Raw genomic sequence first — 12,078 nt, 5'->3', positions numbered from 1 at the left:
TGTGGGGGGTTGAGGGTGGTTTAAAGCAGTCCCAGAAGAGGGCGGGGTGTGTGTGTGTGTGTGTGTGTGTGTGTTGGGGGTGGTTGGAGAGAGAAATCTCCCCAAGGACCTGCTAGTTTAGGTACAGGTCCTACTCTCGCTCTCTGATTGGTCACCGCGTAAATATGGGACCTATCGCACCCATAACCGCGGAATGCGCAATTTATCAGCAATTGAGCATCACGTGGACTTGACCGAAAGGGTTGGGGGTTGTTCCTGTGATGCTTAGGGTTAGGACATGGGGCAGGAGTGTTGAGCCAGAAACAGTATCTATACTCCATGACCCAGCCAAGGAGGATTACTAAAGAGGGTTTGGTTATTAAAGAAGAAGCAGAAGGCACACTGGATACATCCTGAACCATGGCTGAAGGTATAGTGTTGTTCCTGTTGTTGTTGTTGGGTTCTCTTTTCAAGAGGCCTTCACACATCTCTCAGTTGGAGGTGGGCTGGCTTTACTTCATTGTCTTTCAGGTTTGAGGGACCCCCCCCTCTCCCCAACCTTTTTTTTTTTAAACATGAGCGCCAACTTTCGCACTGATAGGCTTAAAAAATGCCCCCAAAACTTCCTTTGTTTCTTGCATTTCTACACCTACTGCAATGGAAACTTTGAGGGTTCGCGTGAAAAATCCGAGGGAAAATGGGGTCGCCATGTTTATGAAGGGCCCCTGAGGGACCAAAGGAGGAAAATCTAAAATCTAAATTCACTGGGTATTTGGGATTGAATTTGACGCAGGGATTATGAGAGAAATGGGATCGGTTTTTGGTGATTATTACAGAGGTAAGCCCCCCTTTTTTTTGTTTGTTTCTAATGGACTGGTTGAATTCACTTTGTGTGACAAAGAGTAAATTATATACATGGAAAGAAATAGATATTTAAAAAAATATATATAAATAAATAAACAACTTTGTGTGGGGGAGGAAAAACGCGCCATAGTAAACAATTTTCCGTGTAAATTGTTCTTAAAATTATTAAATGGTTGGTAGTAGTGTCCTAATAATGATGGTGATGATAATAGAATCTGGTGCATGTTGTGTATTTAATAGTGATGTTTCTCATGGCTCACTTTGAGAATTATGTACCCTCATTTCTGCAAGCTTTAAGCATTGCCAGTGCGCGCACAGGGCGAGCGCGTGACACGCGGCGTAACAGCTCGCGCGAGTTAACGCGCCTTCAGCGTCGCGCGCTCTTCCGTTCGCCGTCCAAACTGTTCCCTTTGCTCTCTTCCCTGTACTCCTTTAAGGGGGCTGTGCGAAGACCGGGGACGAAGAAACGCAGAACTCCGAAGAAGACTCGGCCTCGTTCAGTGGCAGCGGCGTGTGCAAGTGGTTCAACGTGCGCATGGGCTTCGGCTTCCTGTCCATGACGAGCAGAGAAGGCGCTCCGCTCGACCGTCCCGTCGACGTCTTCGTACATCAGGTGAGACATCGGTGCCAAGCCTTACGAGTTGTTTAGCCCTACTGTGCATCACCTAGTGCGTCTGCACACGTGTGTGTGTGTATGTGTGCGTGTGTGTGTGTGTGTGTTTGGGGGGGGGGCGCAAACTTTAATCTGGGGTATGCACAAATGGCCTTATAAACAATCTGCTGTATTTGCTGTCACAGCATGTCTCTGATTGCGTTCATCACATAATTATTAATCCATCTGATAAATCGCGAAATTGCTCTCAATTCAGAAATAGATCCCTAAATCCATGCTTCATTTTAGATCAGTCCGAGAGACATGCATGTGTTTTGCATGCAGATTTGCATTCATTTCTGTTGAATGCAAAGCTGCAAAGGTGATGCAGATTAAAGGCAACAAAAACACAGACTGTGATACATTCACAGCTGAGGTATACAGGCAAGTCCTGTTTTCTTAGTGTTTAGGTGTGTGTGTGTGTGTGGTGTGTGTGTAGTCTATCTCTCCTCGTTTATACGTGCCAAAGAAAGAAACAAAATCAGGCCTCAAGGCCCCTACAGCAGATTTATTTATTTAGTTATTTATTTATTTATTTTTGTTCAACCTGTGCATGTTAAGCTCGCATTATGGAAAATGTCAATACTCCTGGATGTCCTGGATCAGCTCACAGCATTGCAGTAATTGAACTAAGCTTGCTCTGCTTTCAGATTCTGTACCTCTGTCTTTATTATAACCAGAAAATAGGCACCGATGATATTTCTTTCTAATCATGGCACACGAGCTCCAGCATGGCTTCATATCAATCCTGAAACTGATAGAGCTATTTTCATCGGTAGAAATGTGTATACAGACATGGTTTTATAATAAAGCTGTAGGTACTATGTATCTTCTTATTTGGCGATCGATATGACTAAATTGGATTAAATTAAACGATTGAATTTGTGCAAAATCGTTTACTGAACCTATCACAAGCTGCTTCGATCTCCTGACAAGCCCTACGCATGAGGAGTCTGAGAGATGCATATATATATATTTTCATCGCCTCTACTGTACATCCACATTAAATCCTCTCTTCCTGCTGAGGAGCAGGTGAATTTCCTGCACACGGCTGTAAAGATGCAGCGTCTAAAAGGGAATAAAGAACAGACATCAGTACTAGTGTGCGTTTATAGCTGATGTTTGGGTGTATGTAATCAATCTCTCCACCTTTATGTTAAAGAAAGGGACAAAATCAGGCCTCAAGGCCCCTAAAGCAATTGGAGATTTAGATTTTTTATTTTTTTTGCATTAGGCTCAACCTGTGCACGTTAAGCTATCATAATAGAAAATGTCAATACTCCTGGATCACAGCTCAGAGCATTGCCGTGTCTGAACAAAGCTTTCTTTGCATTCAGCTTCTGTACATCTTGTGTTATTGTAACCAGATTAGCACTAGAAATAAAGCTCTAATGATATTTCGGGGCAAGTGACATCCAAACACTCAGTCCAGAACCAAACAGAGCTAATTAATCATTAGAGGTCAGTATATACACTACACAAACCGTATATATTCTGTGCATCACTGTATTTGTATGTGATGGTGGAGAAATCATTGAGCTAATCACGCTATCACAGGTTCGATCCCTGCGCCTGGAGACATGGTTGTGTATTCGTTTAAACACGTTCAGTTTTGGACTATAGAGAAGAAGATCGTCTTGGAGAGGATTATTATGACACAAACAAATGCACAGGAGTGCGTATTCACAGCTGACGTGCACAGGATGTTTTATATGCATCTCTCTGGCATTATACATGCTAAAGGTAGACCTTAATTTCACTAAAATAATTGTGGCTTTGTGGATTGTTCTTTCATTTTGTAAAGTGCATATTAAGAAAGAAATGAAGAATGCTCTGTGCTGGAGTGATCGGAGAAAAAAGTATTCATATTTCGAACTCCTTTTGCTATCTGAACCAGATTCGCCCTAGCAATAATGAAATAACGATGTTTCATCTTGCCAAAAAGAACAAATACCGCCGTACATACAGACTGAAGTGAGGAGAGTAGAGAGCTTTATTGTCACTCTGGCTTTATGCAGGTATACAGTGCAATGAAACAGCATTCCCCAAGGCCTTGATGCAATATACTATAGGAAAGAGAGAAATGTACAGGTACAAGATAATCAGCGGCTGACAAAAAAAGTGCAAATAGACAAGATGCAAGACAATAAATACGAGCTGGTACAATAAGTACGACACAGTAAACAGCTGCGTATACGGTGCATGGCCTCGACCGCATCACCGCTACTCCGGGTCACTGTAAAATTACCCAGAGATTAGGTCATTTTACAGACGACTGGCTGTGTAACCTCATCAGGTAATATCCTCCTCATGCTGAGTAAAGATGACTTCAGTAAACAACAGGAAGACGAGACGTTAGTAAGGCTCAATGAATGATTTCCTTTTTATTTTTAAGTGAAATATTTTGATTATAATCCAGTGTATCTACTATTAGCTATTATCCATTTAGAGCAATATTTAACTAATAGTTTAGCTATTACTAAAAATGATAGATAATAATACAATCTAGATTATTGTTAAACATGTTTAAAGGTTTAAATATTGGCAAATTTGTGTCTGTTTTGCTCTAGAAAGAAAAACAAATAAAATCATAATAAAAATCCATCTCGAAATATCTCATATTCAGTGTGTCAAAAATGATACAAAGATATTTTAACTAGCTAAGATGTCGTGTTTTGTTGCAGGGAAGACACGTATACATATCTCTATCTCCTGTAGGTTGCTGATGATTTAAAAGATTTGTTTTTGTCTTTTCTTCATATGCATGATTTCTTTGTGCGACGCCGTGTCACATTCAGTAGGCTGTGTGGTTGCGTGGCTACATATGAAAGAGACACAGCCCATTTCCAACGACCCTGTCGATGTTGCCGCTGTATGGGGTGCATGTGCTGGATGTCCACTGAGCCTTTGTTTTCATTCAGTGTAAATCAGCATATGCATTGAGTGCTTGAGTGCTTTAGGCTGTTGTTATTGATGACTCAGCAGTTTATTGCCGTTGACTTTGAGCCAACCGTAATTGAGAGGCTCGGTTTTGGAATCGTTTGGCGTGGATCGCTATAGAAAAGGGTCGTTTCTGAAAAGTTCCGGCTCGCTTGTTTGTTTTTTTTTTGTTGTTGTTTTTTTTTTTTGGTGTCCTGACGCAAGTCTTCTCACAATGCTTCCAGGACAGTTATCGATCACGCTCAGCGTAGGGTCTCTGCTGGGGGAATCGGCTTCTTCTTGGGAGACAATGGCTTGCATTGTCAGGCTGGAAGAGAGGAAATCCTGCTGCCTATGATATGTTACTGAGCAGCAAATGAATGATTGAATGAATGAAGAGAGGGTTTGTGTACGTCCTGTGTGAAAATGAAGAACGAAGAGGAGATATAAGGCGAGCGAGCGGAAGTAGATACTATAGTCTCTATGGGAGTGTGAAAAAGAAGGAAGGAGACTGAAGAGGGAGGGCGTGGATGGAGGGAAATGGAGAGGTCTTGTTAGCTGGAGTCATTCATAAAAAAGTCTTAAAGAGGAGGAGGAGGTGGAGGAGGGGGCTAGTGAAAGAGGTCAGAGGATGAAGGGATGGAGGGATAGTTCCAGGAAACCTTGGTGGGGGTTGGGAATGAGGAATGCAGAGCTTGTCAAGCAATCAGGATTGAATTCCTTTCCCACTGCCTTCACTTCAAAAGATCCCTCGGTTCATACAACGACCCCCTCCCCACGAGAGAGGTGTCCGGGTTAAGCCCGATGACATGCAGCGGCCATAAAATGGCCCTCCACAGGCTTTTTTTCACCTTCCACTGAGGCACATCATGCCAACACTCTGCAAATGATTACGATTCGGATTACCTGACTGATATTAAAAAAAACCAGGAAGACGTTAAAAGACCATCCCGTTATTCTTTATTGATATGCTTTATGAGTATCGACCAGAGATATCAGAAAATGATAATAGTTGTCTGAAATGTTCTTTAAAAGTACCCTGATTTTGAGCACCAAAAAAATGACCCATTAAGACCATGTTGTATAATACCTGTCAAAGTGTGCAAAGAAAAATGCTTAATTTTTTATAAATAGTCAATGTCTGTGGTAGTCATAGAGGATATCCATGGGTTTAGAATGATCAGTGGTCACACAAGTTGGTGTAAGATTATGTAATTCATAGACAAGTACTTCACCACTCAGGTCAAAGCTACACAAAGGCACTCAGCTAATAAAATCTTTTAGTAAGGTTAACAGAACACAAATCATTTTCATCCTTGGTTTAGCCCCAGGTTTTGGTTCGTCAAGGTAGACCTCTCTATCTCTTTTCCTGTAGAGCAACCATTTCAGGAATGCACACTTCCCCCCTCTCTTTCTCTTTCTCTTTCAATATCTCCTTGTCACCGATGGTCAGTGTGAGATTCAGCCATTTGGTATTGTCTCACTTCAGTCCAGTTGGACAGGCTCACTTAATGGATGTAAAACTGTAGTAGAGTGGTGGCGTGTTCAGAGATGTCCTTGCTGCACTGGAAGAAAATAGGAATAGTGCCATCAGTCAGATTTAGGAAAAATCTAGCAAACCGTGAACGTCATTTAAACAAGTTTCTAATGACTAGATTGAAGGATATAGAGTGAGAGCGATCAATACATGCAGTATTGTAAACCAGTTACATAATGCAATGAGGATGTTGGAGCTGATTGGAACTACATTTGTACCTATACTATTAAATTTAGGTGATTAAAACATGCATGGTAGAATAGTGCAGTGGAAATTAAACTCTTGGGATTCAGTCTCCGCTCAGGTGTGAGCTCGGTGTTTCATTTTATTCAGGGATTTGAAAATACACACTCAAGTCATGTTGAAAGAATGGAAACTAATTGTCTTTATGTTACATAATTCAATTACTTAGTACTGAATGATGTGCTTTCAGTGAGCTTTTGTTTTTCCGGTGTTATATTCAATGAGAGAAATGGGCAAGTAAATGTCTAGTCCATGATTTTCGTTGGTATGGAATGTAACTTGGTGGAAAGTATTTTATATTATACGTTCTCCACACAATGTTCACTGTGAAAACGTTCTTATTTTAAGACTCACCTTCCTATTAGATAGACAGACAGATAGATAGATAGATAGATAGATAGATAGATAGATAGATAGATAGATAGATAGATTTTATTAAAGCACAAGTCATTGGCACCAGTTCCAGGGTTGCTAGATATCAGCAAAAGAAAATTCTTGAAAATCTTGAAATGTACTGAAACTACCCCAAAAAGTGGTGATAGAGCAGAGGGGTGTGGTTTTACAATTGGCCGTGTGATTGGCGGAGGCAGTTTCAAAAATGAGGTGTTTGGAAAAATTGCCGAGTTTGTATTTATTTAATCGTGCCGTTCACACGCAACTGAGAGTCGTTATGTTTTATAGCTACAGTCGGTCAAGCACAGCGATCAGTCAGTGAAGCTCTCCATTGGTGCAAGCTGAGGCGGCGTTTTGCTAATGCATTCGTCGCTAGCATTGTTTTGCTCGCTTCAACTTCCTGTTTCACCTTTTCCAGAATTTGTTAAAAGAAATCGAGACGCTTGCTACAATTATCAACACCGATCTGTTGATTTGTGTGAACGTCCGTCAGCCAATGACGTGTTACTTTCGATTATTTTTTATAAAAGCAGTGACCGGAAGTGTACGAATGTCACACTACAGACTTAGAAGAGATGAGCTTTCGTTTATTTCACTTGTAGTAACATTTTAAAAGTAGAAATATATCGTTTTTAATAAGAACAGAATAGTTCATTACATCATTTACATACCCCACAGCTCTGATTTTATTGCTCAATTTTATTGTGTAATTACAAAGTCCTCTTAATGCCTCATCTCTCTTTATTTAAGAAAAAAAAAAGAGATCCATCTACAGTCTTAGTCTTCGAAAACGGTCCATGGAATGATTTTAAATAAAAACACCACCCATGGATGTGTGCATAAATGCAACTTTGGGGCTAAGCTAACTCAATTTGGTGTCAAAAAATGCAACCCTGGCAACCCAGTTCTCCAACATTTAACTCTGTTTCACTCTTGGGTTTGATAGCATTTTTTTTACCTCAAATATTTGGATATATTATTAGAAATATTTCCAGTTTTTAGACGTCCACAAGTAGTCAACGCAAGCAGGATGCAGATTTTACACAACGTGTGATTCGAGTGTTGTGTTTGAGCTCTGTCTAATCATTTTACTCTCTTGGCATGCTTCAAACTTATACGCGTTGGAGATTTATACCTTTTAATTAGGGAACTCCGTTAAACGCGCCACTGACTGTACAAATCTGCATTCACTGGAATTACCTGATTAGACAAGATTGAAAATAGTCCCATCGGGATCCGATTTATTAAATGGATTCATAGCCGTGTCGAGGTCACATCATATCAGCTTAGTTTCTTCATTTCGGAGCATAGGTACAAATAGTAGTAATAATCTTGTCACCTGCTGGTTCAAATATTGCTAATACTCTTAGCTGGAAATCCTTTTTAAAGGTCCAAAATTAGATTGTATTTCAAACTAAGAGCATTTTATGCAATAGCTTATATATCATTATCAGCCACCAAGGGTTGAATGAAACCACTGGGGCATCCAAATTGGTGCATTAAGATACAATGAATAAACAATTAGGGAACAATTTCCTTTGGCTTTTATTTTTTGCTTCGCAGTAATGAAACCTTTAAGCAGTCATTTCCCAGTACTTTTATATAGCAGAGCCTGAACGAGTAGATAAATGAGTGCATTTTAATTACTGGTTATTCGATGACCTTGTTTGTATATGTTATGCATGAAAGGTTTACTGACGGCATTTTTACCAAGAGCATATGATCTTGAATCGGCTTCATGTGTCTAACAGAGCAAGCTTCACATGGACGGCTTCCGCAGCCTGAAAGAGGGCGAACCGGTGGAGTTCACCTTTAAGAAGTCATCGAAAGGCCTGGAGTCACTGCGTGTAACGGGTCCTGGAGGTGCTCCGTGTGCGGGCAGCGAGAAAAGACCCAAAGGTGCCCAGAAACGACGCTCTAAAGGGGATCGGTAAGTACTGAGATGGTGTTCTGTTTGCTCGTATCACCAATAAAACCGTATAAGATAAATGATTCCCTGGGCATGCAATTTCATATGAAAACTAATTGGATAATAATTGTTTATCAGCGTTTCAATAAACAGATGAGTGAATATGTAGAATTATTTCTAGTTCTGCCTCGGGTATGTTTTTCAATGAATCCTTTCATCATCGTTCGAAGAAAGCTGAAGTAATCAGTTAAAAACAACAACACCAAAGTGAGCAATGTTTGGCTCATGCTGTTTAAAGCAGGAAAGTAAGTGCATCTCAGGTGCTGGTTAAATGTTGTGCATCCCCCATCCATCCTCCATAATTGTAACTGACCTGGATCAATAGGTTGTTTAAAATCTCAGGGTTTAGGAGTTAACCCTGTGGAGCGATCGCCTTACCCCACCCCCACATAGCCAGAGCCCTCCCGCATCGAACATTGTGGTCGTTTTTTATTTAGTGGCAAAAATATCCGGAAACCACGAAGTTTGGGAAGCCGATGAATAGCGGCTGTAATTGAATCTTATGCGCTCAATAGCCGCTTTGAGACGAGCGAGAGCAGAGCAAAGTGTTGCGTATCTGAGCTTTTCCTCGACTGCTTATCGACATGGAGTGAGTGACATGTCGTTGTAAAGGGGAGCGGATACGGTTCGAGTGTTACAACCTGCTGCGTACAGCAGTACGCTTTTCTCAAGGTGTATTCCCGCTCCCCCGGTGCAGTGTATGTTTCATAAGCCTCATCGCATCGCTTTCCCGTGTGTACTTTCTCCTGCTGGGAGTCACCGACGCTGTCATCGCCCAACCCGGGTGCGGATCAGGGATCAAATCCTGTCTATTTAATTAATAACAGATGTAGATGCCTTAGGAAGGTCATAGGTGACCGTTCCCATAGCAACGGCAGGCTGCGATGTGAGCAAGCAGGGTAGGGGGGGTGGGTGGCAGAGAGCAGGGGTCAGAGGGGAAAGGCCACACTGATGTATTAAAACAAAGAACCAAAGAGATGCCCGTTTCCCTCTTCTGGTTCCAGCTCCCTGTCCACTCTCAAGCTAATCAATAGATGGTGTGTGTGTGGGGGGTTGGGAGTAGCTGGAGTAGCAAAGAGAAAGGATCCTGAGATAGGTAAAGTGTTGCCAGTCCATTACAGGTTTAAATACTGATACGATCGAAGAAATTGTATCCACACATGTGCTAATATTATAAATTGAGATTTAGACTGGACCGGGATTGTTTACATTGTACAATACAGCTTTCAGTCAAAGCCTGTGTGTGAGGCCACAGTTCTGTGCTTATTTGGCTCCTTTTTTAACCCTAATTGTATTAAGCTTAATGTGTTACATTATGTGTAATGATATTGATTATTTAATATAACTATCTACTCTGGAAGATGGATGTTTCTCCCAGTTTTAGATAATCAAGAGGAGACAACATTGAGAACCATGTTTTTATATTTTTTCGAGTTGTGCAAACTAATTGTAAATTCCAGTTTTATTTTTTAACACACCTGGGTGCAAACCTAGAAAGGCTGCTTTTATTTTTCTTTCATTAATTTGCTTCACTATCTGAAAGGTTTAACTGCACTGCCCCCTAGTGGCAATATATAACCATTCACACACTGAATCAGTTAAGTTAACCAGGTCTACCTGGTAGGGAGGGAATGAAAATAAAATGATCTATATTTAAACATAGAAGATTGCAATTAATATGTGTATTAAGAATGCAGATAAATATTTTTAGCTCATTAAAAACAACAGACTCGAATTTGTATGTATTTATATATGTATGTCTGTATGTATATATATGTATGTACAGTAAGTCTTGGGCACATATAATAAAAAAAAATGACCATAAAGCAAACATCAGCATAAAATTTCAGTGATAAGCATTAAATGTCAAAATACGATGTGACAAGCCTGTAGTCTAGCTTCGGTAATGTCAGGTCCGCTTTATAAAGTTTTATGAGACCCAGAATCTGCCAAAGTTCTTCTGGAGACTTTACTTAAGTTGTCTTTATTTGTCACGTATACATTACGGCACAGTGAAATTCTTTCTTCGCATATCCCATCCTTGGAGGTTGGGGTCAGAGCACAGGGTCAGCCATGATGCAGCGCCCCTGGAGTTGGGGGCCCAATGGTGGCAGCTTGGCAGTGCTAGGGCTTGAACACCGATCTTCCAGTAAATGACCCAGAACCTTAACCACATGAGCCGCCACCACTACATTACTTGTAAAATAATAAGATATCAAGTAAAAAATCTAAGCAATAATCATAGTGTAAATATGTAATGTATGTACACTAAGTGAATGAATCTACAGTATATACACATGTACGTATGTATCCTGGTTAATGTGTAAATGTTTTATAATCTCTACTGCTTTAAAAAGAAAAGGAATAAAACCCTTAGCAAGCTGAAAAAAGAAACTGATCAAAGGTCAAAATCAATTCAAGGACTTTTTTTCTTGAGAAATATCAGTATTCAGTTGCGATAATACTTGTGTAGAGTACTCATTTTCCAGTATAGTGCTTAAGTACAGGAATGAAGTTGAACCAAGTTAAATCTAAGAAAAATAATAGTTGAGTTAATGTGAATTTATCTCCATGCCTGTCTAGGTGTTATAACTGCGGTGGCCCAGATCATCATGCCAAAGAATGCCAGCTGCCCCCTCAGCCCAAGAAGTGCCATTTTTGCCAAAGCATGTCTCACATGGTAGCCAACTGTCCAATCAAAGCACAGCAGGCATCGCCGGGATCTCAGGGAACCTCCACTTCACTGGCAGGAGAAGAAATCCTGAGCCACAAGGCCTCACCACCCGATACCTCGGATTGAAAGCAGGACGGCGAAACGGGATCACAGTCAGGGATAACACAAGCACCAATCATGCTGCTCTTGGACCTATCTCAGGTTTTTTTTTTTTTTTTTTCCTTTTCTAACAGCGTTAATGAATGTCGTCTCTCACTAGCATGACGTTATAGTAAAAATCAGTCATTTAGAGTGGTGAGAGATTTTTCTTTTAAATACTTCAGTGTACTAAAGACTATGTAACCTTGTAGTAGGGATCGAACTGTTGCTTTTTGGTCTCTTCCGTATTTTTTTAATTATTTCATTCAAGCCGGATGAAGATCGAGGAAATCGGGTCCTTTCAATTTTTTTATTCATCTTCGTTTGCAGGATAGTAGAAGGGATTGTGTTTTTTTTTTTGCTGTTGTTGTTTTAGCTAGCTAAGTGTCTTAGATTTGTATGGAAACAATCAAAAACAAACTATGTTTACATATCGCAATAAGCCTGGATGGTAAATCACACTTGTGAAGCACATTTATTTTAGGAAGCCAGTGTTGTTATTTCATTTCTCAACACCAAAGAACCTACTGCTTTAACAATTACTGTTATACTTGATTCGGAGGTTTTGTTATGGAGCTCTTTATGCGGTTCCGTAACCAGAACCGAATGTTATGTTTAAAAGGCAGTTGAACCGCGTGAGTATCATGCCGTTACATGCACTGTTGTGCAGTGTGGATTATCCTGGGCCTGCATTTCCAAATCTCTAGCCA

The 12,078-nt window shown here is 40.5% G+C and overlaps 1 protein-coding gene across 1 annotated transcript; it reads left to right on the top strand.

Annotated features, from left to right (window-relative positions):
- The first annotated feature begins 399 nt into the window (after positions 1–399).
- lin28ab (lin-28 homolog Ab) lies at positions 400–11,356 on the top strand. The gene is made up of 4 exons (XM_058404615.1): positions 400–409; positions 1,281–1,456; positions 8,339–8,517; positions 11,140–11,356. The coding sequence occupies exons 1-4, from the start codon at positions 400–402 to the stop codon at positions 11,354–11,356; spliced, it is 582 nt and encodes a 193-aa protein (XP_058260598.1).
- The last annotated feature ends 722 nt before the right edge of the window (positions 11,357–12,078 follow it).

This window comes from Hemibagrus wyckioides, linkage group LG12, assembly GCF_019097595.1.
Source record: "Hemibagrus wyckioides isolate EC202008001 linkage group LG12, SWU_Hwy_1.0, whole genome shotgun sequence".
Taxonomy (NCBI): Eukaryota; Metazoa; Chordata; class Actinopteri; order Siluriformes; family Bagridae; genus Hemibagrus; species Hemibagrus wyckioides.
Note: the sequence above shows the minus strand (reverse complement) of the source record. Positions and strands in the feature narration are given on the sequence as shown.